Genomic DNA, 14,199 nt, shown 5'->3' with positions numbered 1-14,199 from the left:
GTGGTTCTATAAGAGAAATAGGTAAGAAAGAAAATAAAGAGAAGAATAAGACTAAGTTGATGAGAGATTGGTTTAACGATAAGAAGAAGAAGAAGAAAATGAAATAAAAGAAGTGGGGGAATGACCCGGGGCAGCCTCCCGACATAAACTCTCCTAAGAGATATTACCGAAGAGAAAAGAAAGCACCAGGCTCAAAGCCTTAGTACTCGAAGGATTTAAAAAGTGGAGTCACGAGACTTGGCTTGTAACTATGTCACTAACCAAAAGAGCCCCTTAAAAAGTGATCGAGGGAGAGAAGAAAAAATGAAAGAGAGCGAAAGAGATAGAAGTCCCTCACAACTTGAACACTGTTTGACTCGGTGGATAGAGTAGTGTAAGGGTTAGAACTCTAAGAAAAGCTAGCTCAAGATGACTCAGCCCGAGTGATGGATCGCAAGAAAATCAACATCTCTTACGACTCAATAACACTATATGAACTGTTGTTAGAGTAGCAATCTAAGAGTTAGAACCCTAAGGCGCTATCTCAAGAAGACCCTGACTCGATTACTCAAGGTTGAGAGAAGAGATGAGTAAAAGAGAGATTATGAAGAAGTAATTACAAAATTAAAATTACATGAGTAAATGAGAGATGAAGATATGAGTTAAAGAGAGAGTAAGTATTAGAGCAAGAGAAAGACGAGTTAAAGGGGGCTAAAAGGAGATGGACCCATCTATGGTGCAGGTCCAGATGTTTTGTGTGGTGAATTGAAGTGGGGCAGGGTAGGATATAAAGAAAGAGGGTTGGACACACCTTAGGTGAGGCCGAGGTTTGGGTAAGGTAGGAGAGTGAGAGAAAATAAAAGAGAGAGGAGAAAGAGAGCGGGAACTACCTATGGTGTGGGTCCGAGCTTCATGCGAGAGAGAAGAATGATAGACAGTGGAAGAGAGGGGGGAAGTGAGAGCTGGACACCTATGGTGCGGATCCGAGCATCTAGACGATAGAGAGGGTGATAAAGAAAGGAAATGAGAGAGGTGAGCCAGGCCCGCCTTAGGTGTGGGTCCATGCTTTTGGGCGAGAGAGAAGGTGAGAGAGGGAGGAAAGGAGAGAAAGGTGAGCCAGGCCCGCCCTATGTGCGGGTTTGTGCAATTTTTAAACATGAGAGAGAGAGGGAGTGAACAAAGAGAGAGAGAGATAGAGAGGGGACTCAAACCCTCACTGGGTCAGACTGGAAGAGAGAGAAAGAGAGAGGAAGAGAGAGAAGAGAGAAGAGAGAGAGTACAGAGAAGGGAGAGTAGAGAGAAGAGAGAGAAAGAGATAAAAGAGAGAGAAGAGATAGAAGGAAGAGGAAAGAGAGTGGATCTAAAATGGGCTTGAGCCTAGGTACGTCTTCATTGGTCCCTTTGCATGCACTTGAGAGATAGAGGTCTTGGTCAAGATTAAGGTTTAAGGTTTAGGTGTACGGCTTAAGTGGGTTAAGGTAAGCTATGGTGGATGGTAACTAGGGTACATAGACTAGAATGGTATGTATGGAAGGTTTAGGGTGTATAGGGGCTATGGTGTATAAAGTAGGGTAGGGTTTAGGAAAGCTAAGGTGTATGGGATATTATGCTGTATGGAGTAAGGTAGAGTGTAGGAAAGCTAAGGTAGGGTGTAAGGTGTAGGGAATAGGATTGGAAGTTGGGAATCTTAAGGGAGTTGGAATATTGGGGTTCTAGGGAGTGAAGGGTTCGTAGGTTTATTTTCTCTCTTTAGAAATGGTTTCTCTCTCCTCTCTCCTTGAGCACTGATTTTTGAAGCAAAGCTAAAGAACAAGCCTAAGATCTTAGAATTTTCAAGCTCTTCTCATCAATTTCCAAAATTCTCAAGAGTCTCCAAGATATCAGTACAAATGACTTAAGTTCCTTATATAGAGCAACCCCAAAACAAGGGTGGATTGCCCAAAAACTACTAGATTGTCAAAAAATACACATTTAATGAATTAAAATAATAATCCCATTTTTGAAATTAATGACCAAAATACCCCAACGCACTTTTTAACAAATGATAAAACCATCTCTCCATGAGGGGCCTCTTGCCATTACTAGACCTCGAGAGCTTTTTGGAACATTTACGGTAGTAATTCGAGTGATCAAATGTCATAGAATTGATGCTTGGATTTGTTATGCACCTTTTGATACCCATTGATCTTTTTGAAACTGAGTTTTAAGGAATAATCCAAAATCTGGCCAAGTCCATAAACTTTGTAATTCTTCGACCACCGAATCGGCACGATCCATGATATTTCGAGATTTTATTTTGATCACAAACCGAAGAGGATATGTGATAAATTTCGTTCATTTTGGTCTCCGTTTGAGCGCGTTCCAAATTTGGAAGGTCGTCGAAAAATGGAATTTCGGTTACTGAAAAAGTATGTCTTCTTCTACCGCAAATTTTGTGTCATCTGGCCTCCGATTGTAAAAAAAAATTGTATCAAACTGAAGCTCGTCAACGCATGGTCACAACAGACCCATACTTGCGACTATTTGACATCGGGATCTTGAGCTATATCCTCCTAAAGAATGAAATGTTCCTCTTTTTAAAATATGAATTTTTATATTTCAAGCCCTTATTCTCTCTAATAATTCTCTCTTTTCGAGCAACGCCATGATGCGTGTCATATGTCAAAACGAGCGTATCATCGAGATCTAACTCGTGCTTCGAATTTGAGGTTAATTGCACCTAAAATGAGAGAGTTACGAGCATTTAAAATTCATCTCAAATTGAGAAAACACATTTTCTATAAATGAAAACTGGTTCACCGAAACTGCATTGCAATAACATAAAACCTACCTTTTTTGGTAAGTTAGGCTTAGAATGGTCTCGGAGGGTCCGATTGAGCCAAAATTTGGCACCTAAGGGTTTTTCGACGTTCTGGATCTAATAGCAGTGTCTGATATTCTTTTGAGACCCATAAAACATGGTTGTAGTTACAATGTCTATTTTCATCATGAGAGGTATTGGATTTGAAAACTGAGTTTTGTCCTGATCGGCTCAAAACTTGATAGAACATAATAAAACTTTATGAGTGTCCTTAGGGTATCCAAAACTACTTGTCATATAATTTGAGGCCATTCTGATACTTTTTCAGAGGTTGCCCAATATTAGGCTTATTGCTACAGTGTTCCTCGTGGTCCGACGGTGTCTTGGGCACCCACAGGACCAGATTATTATTGGCTCTCTTCTTATTCACCTCGGAGGTCACAAATTAGCATTAACCGTTAGATTTGAAATCGGGTGGTTGAGGATGTGTCATTTTTATCTATTGTATTTCACATTCAATGGCTAAAAACGATCGTGACCTCCTTGTACCAAAAATAAATAGCCTCATAGTATACAAACCTAATAAATGGAAATATATACAATGAGACCATTTACTTTTGACATCAAGAGGTCACAATCATTGTTGGCCATTAGATTTGAAATTGAGTGGTTGAGCATGTGCCATTGTTTGGACACAAAGTCCAAAAAAAATTGTTGTAACACATTTTCACCTATTGGATTTCACATCCAATAGCTAAAAACCATTGTGACCTCTGTGTACCATAAATAAATAATCTCATAGTATACAAACCCAATAAATAGAAATGTATAAAATGTAACCATTTATTTTTGATATAAGGAGGTCACAATCCTTGATAACTGCTATATTTGAGATCAGTTAGCTGAGGATGTGTCATTGTTTGGACCCAAAGTCCAAAAGGGATTTGTCTGCAAAGAGATCATTTATCTTTTGTGCATGGAGGTCACAATCATTATTGTCCCTTAAATTTCAAAATGGTGGTTGTAAGAGTAACATTTAATAAACATGAAGTTCCAAAAAAATTTTCTCAGACTACGTGAGTTGCCCCAAGCCATCCAATTTGACATCTAATGAGTGAGAATGATCGTAAACACTATGTACAAAAGAGATAAATGGTCTCTTTGTAGAGAATCCCAAACCAAAATAAAATTTTTTGAATGTTGTGACATATTTTCATTTGTTGGATTTTACATTCAATAACTAAAAACGATTGAGACCTCCTTGTATTAAAAAATGAAAAGAAAAGTTTATATAGAGCCGAGGTTCTAAACAATTAAATTTGAGCCTAACTCAAAAATTTCACTAGAAGAGGTTATTTTGATGCCCAAATATCTTCAAATTGATCATTTTGACATCAAGATGCATGGACATGAGAAAAAAATGTATTGCAAGTTTTGGAAATAGTGTATTTTGTAATGCATTTTTGTACCCTCAATTTTCAAGAATTTCAGGTTTTCATAGATATGTCGATTTACACTATTTTTGAAGCTTTAAACTTTATAAATAAATATGAAAATATATTTTAAGGCTATCACAAAGATTTTCAATATTGAAACCACATTTTTCAATGCTATTTGAAGGTAGGCTATAATTTGATTGTTTAGAGACTATTTGAAAATAGTATCATAATAGATAAGGGTGCGGTTTGTATAGAGCCTAGGCTTCTAAACAATCAAATTAGAGCCTACTTTCAAATAATGTTGAGAAATGTGGTTTCAATACTAGAAATCTTTGTGATAGCCTTAAAATATATTTTCATCTTTATTTATAAAATTTAAAGCTTAAAAAATAGCATAGATCGACAAATCTATGAAAACTTGAAAATTTTAAAAATTGACGATCCAAAAATATATTATAAAATACAATATTTTCAAAACTTCAAATCCATTTTTTTCTAATGTCCATGCATGATGTCAAGAGGACTTAGAGGATATTTGGGCATCAAAACAACCTCTTGTACTGAAATTTTTTAGTTAGGCTCAAAATTTTTTTTTAGTTAGGCTCAAATTTGATTGATTAGAACCTTGCTCCATATAAACTTTCCCCAATAGATAATATACACCAATGAGAATGGTTGCAAGACCATCTACTTTTGATGCAAGATCTACTGACACAAAGAACACAACAAAGAGGCCAACAAAGGGTTCTTTTTCTCAATCAAATGCACGTCTTCGCTTGTGAAGAATAACAAGGAACAGAGCCATGTCAACAGGTGCGGCAGCGGATGCTCAAGCTCTCCTTCGATGCAGGCTCTCCGACCCCCGTTTCTCTCTCTCCCCTTCACCATCGCCAGATAGCAATTACAGGTTTCCTCATCTTCCTCTCACTCTCTCTAAAATACATATCCTACCAGCAATCGGCGCTCTCCCTCTCTCTCTAAAATATGTAGCTAACATTTTGCTCAAATTCATGTTCAGTAAGCTCAAGTTCATCCTTTCCAACTCCATCTTTGAGTCATGTAACAACTCTGTCCTGCTTCTTGGCCCCAGAGGATGTGGCAAGACCACGGTAGGAATTTTTATTCTTTAATACTGCTTCTGTATTTTGTTTGTTTCTGGAAAATGGTGGTTCTCTTAGCGCATTTGGCCTTTGATTGTTTCGATTGTTGATTTCAAATGAGAGATTATCAGAGAATAGATGAATGAGTCTTTAATGGTTCTGGTCTTTTTGATCTGTTGTGGGAATGATGTAGTGTTTTTGGTGAAAGTAGGTGTTGGAGCTTGTTCTCAGAAAGTTGCAGACTGATCATCCCGATAGATTATCTGTTGTAAGTGTTTGATGTTATGCTCACTCTTCTTTTTCAGGACTTTTTTGACGATCCATGGCTGCCTATTACTGATGAAGTACCTATCCTTATGATGTGTAGCATATGTGTACATCTAGTGTCTTTTTTCACATATATGGCTATTTGATGTGCTTCTGTTGGTGAAAACCCAATTGATGAAAATCTGCTCCTGTATTTTGTTAGATCCACTTCTATTCGTATCTTTTACATGTGCTGAAGCCATGACTTTCATTTAAAATGCTCTCATTTTTTGTCTATGTTTTGGTGAATGTAGAATGGTTACCATATAGCACATGGTGACCTGTTGGATTTTTTTTTTTGGGGAAAATTGGACTCAAACATGTTTCACTTAATTCTGATTATTGCTAGTTTTGATGCTCGATGAATGATGATTTCCAGGTTAGATTGAATGGACTACTGCACAGTGATGACCGTTGTGCGCTTAAGGTCAGGCTGTCTGAACTTCTCTTTCCCAATTGAATATTTTGTCTCCTTTCTTCATGCACTAAATAGTTTATGCACATCAATATGTGTATGGCTTCTTGTTATTGTTGGTAGTCTAGAATTCGATGCAGAATTTGGTTTCCATGACCTTTACCTGATATTCTTTTTTGGAGCTTTATTGAATCATTAGCAACTGTCTTTCTGTTGTTTCAAGCTGAAAATTGACTCACTTTAGAGTCCTAAGCTCTTACCTTGTTATACTCGCTTGGGATCTGCAAAGATGATGCAAATGGGATACCCGAGGAATTAGGTCATTTGTTTAATAAATAGACAAAGATATTGTTTTTACCTTATTTTACGACTCCCCCCAAGTATCAAGGTTGTGTTTGATGGGCAATTTATGGGGGTTTTCTACCTCACCTTAATTGCCACATGAAAAATCTTAGTATTAACATAAATCGAGACAAATAAACACAACCTTGATGAATTATGATTCCATACCATGGAAACCCTTAGCTTATATTTGTATATTAGTATGGTCGTGGAGAATGATCTAAGCTAATTTCTAGCCTATAATGAGCTAAATAAAACACAAATTAGTCTATAATGAGCTAAATAAAGCACAAAACGACTAAAGCAATTGAACAGTTGTATCATACTCTAAAGTTTTGGCCTTTTGATTTTGTGCAGAATAACATGAGAAAGGGTTGCATGCATCTATCAGTTTCTATAAGGGTCAAAATTTACATGGAATATTCTTCAGAATATGTCTTGCTCTGCTTATAAGTATTTGTTGCCTTATATTTTCATTATTTCTCCAAAGGAACTCTATCTGGTATTCTAAAATTTCGATTTGATGGATTGGGGTTCTTTTTCCAGGAAATTGTGAGGCAATTATGCACTGATCATCAATTGATTTTCTCAAAAATGGTAGCATTCACATGCAAAGTTTCCTGTCTTCGCATAAATTTTTAAGCTATTTAAGTTTCTAGTTTAGTTTTAAGATTGTTCTTGGATATGCTTCGGATTGTCGCTGTTGTTTTATGTAACAGGCTTCATGTGATGACAATTCACAATTTATGCTTAGTATGTTACGGTGGGTGTTCTATACTTATATATATACTACTCATCTTGTACATTTTTTTTGCCTTTCACTAAGTCTATTTTTGCAGTTCTACTACCATTTTTGTCCATGATTGCTCTTATTCGTAGTATAACTGACTACAACATTACAAGATTGTGGAAGTCGATACTGTTTTTGTTTGCATTGCTTCTTATTTGAGTTGTTTTTTACTACCAGGGAGTGCGCATTGGCTCACAAAGCAATCATATTTGTGCTTGATGAATTTGATCTATTTACTCCGGTATGCTTCACTATATTTCTACTTGCAATGGTTATTTTGGCTGTTGTTTTCGCATAAGGGTAGAGATCTTTATTAATTAGTGAATATATTTTAACAACAAATATTGGTTTCATCTCTAGTAAATTACATCAAATTTCTTTTAATTATACCATCCTTCATTATTTTCTGTCTGAGCTTAACACAGGAGTCACAATGATTATTGTCTCTTCTTATTCTATTTAGGGGAAGCAGCGCTTACTTTATAGCCTACTGGATGCAATGCAATCTGTGCAATCACAAGCTGTGGTTGTTGGTGTGAGTTGCCGCTTGGTATGCATTTGCAGCTTACACCTTATCATGTCGTACCTATTTTTTCGTCTTCTTTGTATGGCATTGTGAAGATACTGATATTTTGGTTTTACGTTGCTGACATTTGTACTTGCCAAAAGGTTCCTGATCTTTACTTTTAATTTACATCCATAAAACATTAAAGATACATACCATAAGAAACTCATTGCCTATATTACATTGCTGTATATCCATCAGATTGCAAACTGAAAATTGGAAGCTGATGGTAGGCATGAACAATATATTTGTTAAACTTCTTTCTGTCTATTCAGAAGATTTGGGAAATGCATGCACCATCTCATGTGTTTTTTATGTTTTATTCCTGTTTACACTTCACTTCATTGGCACATAAAGTTTTGATAAGTAGTGAATTGTATTTGTACTACATAACTTTCATCTATATGTATACCTTGGCTATTTATGCCTTCCCCTATGTTACAAATGTGCGTCATGTGAGGTGGTTTCAGTCCTTTGGTGCACAAATGGTTACAGAAAAGTATTTAGTCATTTTATTTTTTATGATGCAATCTTCTGCTCGAGATGGCATCATTGTAGCCATGAGGAAAAGAAAATACATATCCTCAGCAAATCCATTTGAAATATGAGGGATCTCTAGAGGTTTCAAGCCCTAATATGTCAAAGCTTTGCTTTATTTGATGCACAAGTCTGATATCCATTAATTGCACCCCAAAATCCTGAATTATGTGCTAATATGGTTCTAATGGATTAGTAAGAGAAAAAATAGGAGCCTTTGTGGTATGGTTCGTTAATTCGCTACAAGTCATTTGAAGCCTATTCCCTAGATCCACACCTTGTCTTAATTTAGGGTTCTTGCAACTGGTTTCTTAAGTTTGCAAGCTATGGGTCTTGGTAGGGTTTCATGAGGCACTCATATGATTGTAGTAGCTACACTGGGAGAGGCCTTCTGCAAGGACATTTATGGGGAACAGTTTTGCATGATAGGTTTACCATTGATGACTGAAAACATTACTATCCTGAATTGTCCAGGCCATAATCTTCTACTCCCAATTATAGGTGATATGGGTGGTAATATATTATGACATCGCTACAACATTAAGTGTATACAAGTTCCCATGCATCATGGGCTGCGTATAATAACTTCCTTTTGTTAAGTACATAATTATTAATTAATCTCTACACATCTTACCCCTATACTTTGTTGCTACCTTTGTTGGTGAGTGACAAGCTTTGTTCCCAAATTCAATTTTGTCTCTAATGTTCTTATTTCTAAGGCAATGATCTAATTTCTAAGGTAGTTTATATATCCATTATGAGCCATTTATCCATATCTAGTGATGCAGGCACTAAACAAGAAGCTCATTTGAAGGCCCTTATCCCAAGGTTTTGGCTGAAGAAAAATCAAAGAAGTGAGTGATTGGTCTAAATTTGGGAATTGAGGTCAGATTTGGAGGTTCGAGCCTTCATCTATAGTCAAAGTAGATGATATGTGTTTTTGCACTTATCCACGTAATCAAATGGCATGATAGCACTCTACTTTGGTGAGACAAACCTATTCGTAAACCGTGCTGCTTCACGTATCCAAACTATAGTTGCTGGAAATGCTTGTGATTCTGAATTGTTTCAGAAATCGAAATAGCAGAATCATGGGTATCATATGATTCCTATTGTCAGAATTGTCGTCCATACAATGCAAATCATCTGTAATTTGATTTTCCACCATATCGGAACCACAATCCAATAAAATAGGAAATCATATTTACTGTTTTGTTGGAATCGATATCCCATTATCTTGGAATCAAGTTTCCTACCTTTTTGGAATTGCACATTGATCCACACTGATTGATGCCATCCATAATTGTGATCTCGTAAAATTGGAATCTTTGTTCATTGATTTGGAATTGTGAGTTCTATATTGTTAGAATCTTTGTTCCATCGATTTGGAATCAAGATTCCTACCTTTCGGGAGTTGCACACCAATCCCCTTAGGTCCATTTTAGAAGTTTTAGTCGAGAAAAGATTTTAAGTTTTTACATTATTTACAAGCTCGATTATGGACTCCATATATTTAGTACAATTATCGGGGCTCCCATATTATTCGGATCGATATCTTTGGCACCCTCTCATAACAATGGACTAGGTCTATCGAGTGCCTTTAAACACAACTCTCCCCATAGCTAATGAAAACATGCTCGTGCTCCCTTTGTTGACTTTCTTGGAGTTTCTAGAATGAATAAACAAAACAGAATTTCTCAATCTTTATTAAATCCAATGGCATCTCGCCACCGTCCCCCCCTTCTCCTGGAAGAAGATCTACGACTTGTATCCCAAGACCCATCTCCTTCATCTCCCCTCTAAGCCTCATTCGCATCCGTGCTGCAACCATAAAGCCTCTTTTGCACAAGTTGCAGCTTCTTTCAAACCCTCTACCTCTGCTCCCCCAACCTCCTCTGCTACCCCAACCTCCTCTGCTACCCCTTCAACCTCTGTGCCTTCCATCAGTTCCTCTTGTTCCTCGGTCCCATCTCCCTACCTACCGTTCAGTATCTCCTGTCCTCCTGAGGAGACCGCGATACACTGCTCAAAACTTCAAGCTTCTTTAGTTGGAAGTTTTAAACCTAGACAGGATGATAAAAGAGGGATATAAAGTTGGGCCAGAAGCCTCTGAAAGGAGCCGAACGTAACTTGCAGATGTCTTTCAAGTGGAGACTTTCTCTTCTCCTTTCCCTAACCTTCTCAAGAACAACTGGCCTTAAAGGAATCCGAAAGCCCTTCTTTCAAAAGAGCCTCGTGCTCGCTTTGGGCATGGTCACCTAAAGAAGGCTCCTTCAAGAAACAACATATTTGGCTTACCCTAAGCCACATCCCACTTCATGCGTGGTCACCTGAAACCTTTCGGAGAGTGGCGGAAGCCTACGGATCTTTGATTTCTATTTACTGGATTTCCTTGGAGTCTCTTCCCTTGGGCTCTATCCAACTTCTTCTGGAAGTCCTCGACCCTTCTATGATTCCACTTATAGTTTGGCTAGAAATAGAAGAACTCTACTTTCCAATCTCTACTTCTTGGTCTCCAGCTTCGCCCCCCTCTCCTAGTTTCCTTCAACAGGATGACCCAGTTCCTTACCCAGAAATCACTGCTCAGTCCTGGACAATGGTGACCAGGAAAAAGCGGCACCCTTTGAGGCCCCGCCGGCGATCACCCGACTCAGCCCAGTTGAAGGCGAACTTCTCGAGTCAACAGACGCAGCAGTCGTGCTGGCGTCCACGCACGTCCAAGCAGAGGTTGCCTCAACATGAGCCTCTCTCGATTCAGGTGCCCGTCGAGGACTCGACTTGCGACCCGATTAGTGTCAAAGATGCTTTGTTGGTATCACATGCTGAGGCCACCCCCACCCTGACGCACCGACCCGGAAAAGAAGTTAGGGAGGACTCTACCTCCTCCCCACCCTGATCCTCCGACCCAAAAAGGAAGTTTGGGAGGACTCTACCCCCTCCCCCCCCACCCTCTCGTTCCTGCCCTTGTAGATCAACCCGGCCCGTCTTTCTCTACAACCTCTTCTGGCCCAGCCTTTCAACCCGTTCCGTCTTCTCTCTCGCCTGGCCCAGTTCTCCAACCCGATCTGCCCTCCTCTCTAACCTCACCTTCCCCTTACCCTCCCACCGCCTCTCGCCCTACGGACTTGTTGTCGCTGAAGATTATCACGTACCCTCATCACATGGGGTTGTATCTTAGCAGCTCAAGGGAGTTCTCTAATCATGTTGCTCCCTTTTGTAACCAGACAACCAATGACACTATCTAGGTTCCATGGTGGACAACATTATAGTTTGTTGTTTTAGCTAGCCCGTCAAACACAAGCAGGTACTCCCACTGGAATGTTGCATTTATCTTGATATTTCATAGTAGAATACCTGAATATCTGAATATCCAAGCAGCTAAAACAATTGTGGGATTGTAGCAGCTCCCACTGAAACATAACATATATAATGTACTTTCTTAGCATGCTCATGCCAATGTCATGAGGTAGTACAACAAGTCCCATGCCAAAAACAACTGAATGCATGTTGTTTTTGCAATATTTCAAAACCCTTTTCTGAACTACAAAGGTTCTACTATACTAGTCTCTTGGTTGTAAGTCCATACAAATCAAGTTATCTTATCCACACAACATGTGTCAAGGAGGCCTAACAAGATGGCCATGCTATGACATTCCCTATGGTTTATGGTCTTAGGTAATCGAGGCTCTAAAGAACTCAAAAACTGGTCACATAATCGGTACTATCAAACATGAAGTCAAGAGATATGGGTATTAAAAACTAGTGGATAGATAAATGACACTTTCTCCCATGTACATAAAATACTTTTAAGACTCAATCCTTTTCCTTTTTATAAAGAACTCTTGACTTGGTATATTTTCACAAGTAGCATATATATATATATATATAAATGACACTTTCTCCCATGTACATAAAATACTTTTAAGACTCAATCCTTTTCCTTTTTATAAAGAACTCTTGACTTGGTATATTTTCACAAGTAACATATATATATATATATATATATATAGTATGGGGGTTTAGATTGATTTTTCATAAAGACTTAGTGGACCTTGTAGGACTATGGAGTTTTCTCAAAACCATATCCATAGACCTAGGTTTTTGCAACATAAATGGTCTAGTCCAATTTCTAAAGAACATGCTTAGTCTTTTAAAAATCATTTTACCGCACTCACCTTTAATTACTTTCCAAGTAATGTTATAGCCACAAAACAAATCTTAAAATCCATTTATGATTTTATCCAAAACAAAACATGACTAAAAGGTGGTTATATAAATAAAATGACAAATATTCAGAATACACATATTTTCTTAGCCAACGTTTGGAGACCTTAACATAAGATCCTCTTCACATGCAACACACTATATCACTGGACATTTTCGGGAGTCACCAAGACCAGGTTCCATCGGAACACTCCCTTCGTGCTACATATTTGGATGAGTCATACCCAGCTCTTGTGTTTGATATTTAGGTCTTTATACCTCGATCAAAGCACATCTTCATGTGTTTTACTTAAGTAGTTCACACAGGCACAAGGAGGCACAAAAACACATGGTATTAAAAAACTGGCTTTTTCAAACTTGTTAACGCCTACAAACTAATGTCCTTACTCTCCATAAATATGCACAAACAACAACCAAGATATAATCAACAAAGTATAAATAAAAAAATTGAACCCTGTTTCCCTATATAACCTAAGCATGTGATGTGAGATAGATTTCATACCTCTGAATCATGTAGCGTGGTACCGGGGTTTTTCTATATCCTGGCTTTTCTTGCTGACGAACTTTTATAGACTTGGAAGATCATACAACTGATGGAGAATCACTTGGTCGTTGTTTTTACATGTCAATGGAGTGTTCATCTCCTTGGTCCTTGGATTCTCCCTTTCTCATACCATGACGAAATACTCTTCTTCATACCATCATTCTAAAGATTACAATTTTGATTCTCCCACTGATCTTTAGAGTTTCTATGATGCCACCAAGTCTCTTTACATATCCCTTTATTGCAAAGAGAAACCAAGATGTTTTTACATGTATTGTGTTCCTTATATTTTCTGTAGTTCCTAGATTGAGCACCCATCACCTAAAGTGTCATATCTCCTCAAATTGTATTTCCTCTCTCCGAAGTTTTACTGTTATAAACCATACTCATGATGCACTATAAAACTTTGAATGAGCTTGAGAAGGCTTCCATTATAAGGAGTACAAAGATGTGCTTGCAGAATAGAAGGTGAGCATACCATGATAAAATTATGATATCTCTCAAATCACAAAGAGTTTATCTCTGGAACCTTTTGAGTGTGAAAATAGGCTCAAAACGACAACATGAAATGCAATGCCATCCCCAAATCACACCATTTAGTGAGTCTAAGAATTAATGACATTCACATCACTATTCAGTTTTCACAGCAGAAAATCAGGTTGCGCACCCCTCAATAAAATAGTTATTTCTCTCAATCCACAAATATTTTCTTCTTGAAATCATTTATGTTGAAAAAAAGACTCAAAACCAAAACTCAACATCATGGTGTGAATCACAAATAACATTTTTCTTCAAGAAAATAAATAAGTAACATTTACATCACAAAATATGTCATAATATAGAATTCCAGGATGAACACTATGTAGTAAAATTATCTTTTCTTTCTACCACATGGTGTTTCCCTTTCTAATTCTTTTTATTTGAAAGACAAAAATGGCAACAAATATCTTTTTGCAGGCCTCATATCGCTCTGTTAAGTAGGTGTGACAAATATAGATATTCACATATCAATAAAACACATCAAACTGCAAAAATTCAGGATGACCCCTCTCAAATAATTTTTTTTTTCATGGATTTTTCTCTCTCACATAATTTTTGTTAGAAACTATACTCAAAATGCCAGCTTAAAAACTTAGTGTTGGCCTTAAAACATTTTGT

At 37.6% G+C, this 14,199-nt stretch overlaps 1 protein-coding gene across 21 annotated transcripts in view; it reads left to right on the top strand.

Moving 5' to 3' along the window:
• Positions 1-4,790: 4,790 nt before the first annotated feature.
• ORC4 (origin recognition complex subunit 4) overlaps positions 4,791-14,199 on the top strand; it is a 52,852-nt gene continuing 43,443 nt past the window's right edge. For 10 of the 21 annotated variants that reach the window (XR_016047267.1, XR_016047268.1, XR_016047269.1 and 7 more), the window contains exons 1-8: positions 4,791-5,125; positions 5,237-5,327; positions 5,530-5,586; positions 6,004-6,051; positions 6,928-6,978; positions 7,101-7,144; positions 7,349-7,412; positions 7,635-7,721. Coding sequence is in view for 9 of the 21 variants with exons in the window: in XM_020667029.2 (XP_020522688.1) it covers positions 5,022-5,125; positions 5,237-5,327; positions 5,530-5,586; positions 6,004-6,051; positions 6,928-6,978; positions 7,101-7,144; positions 7,349-7,412; positions 7,635-7,721 (546 nt within the window). In the remaining 12 variants the exon portion in view is untranslated. Of the gene's footprint in view, positions 5,126-5,236; positions 5,328-5,529; positions 5,587-6,003; positions 6,052-6,927; positions 6,979-7,100; positions 7,145-7,348; positions 7,413-7,634; positions 7,722-14,199 lie in introns of those variants that run through there. The other 11 variants (XR_016047272.1, XR_016047271.1, XM_088855415.1 and 8 more) reach the window with 3 other exon arrangements.

The sequence above is a fragment of the Amborella trichopoda genome, chromosome 13, assembly GCF_054954075.1.
Source record: "Amborella trichopoda isolate Santa Cruz 75 chromosome 13, AtrichopodaSantaCruz75HAP2 v2.0, whole genome shotgun sequence".
NCBI classification, from domain to species: Eukaryota; Viridiplantae; Streptophyta; class Magnoliopsida; order Amborellales; family Amborellaceae; genus Amborella; species Amborella trichopoda.
Note: the sequence above shows the minus strand (reverse complement) of the source record. Positions and strands in the feature narration are given on the sequence as shown.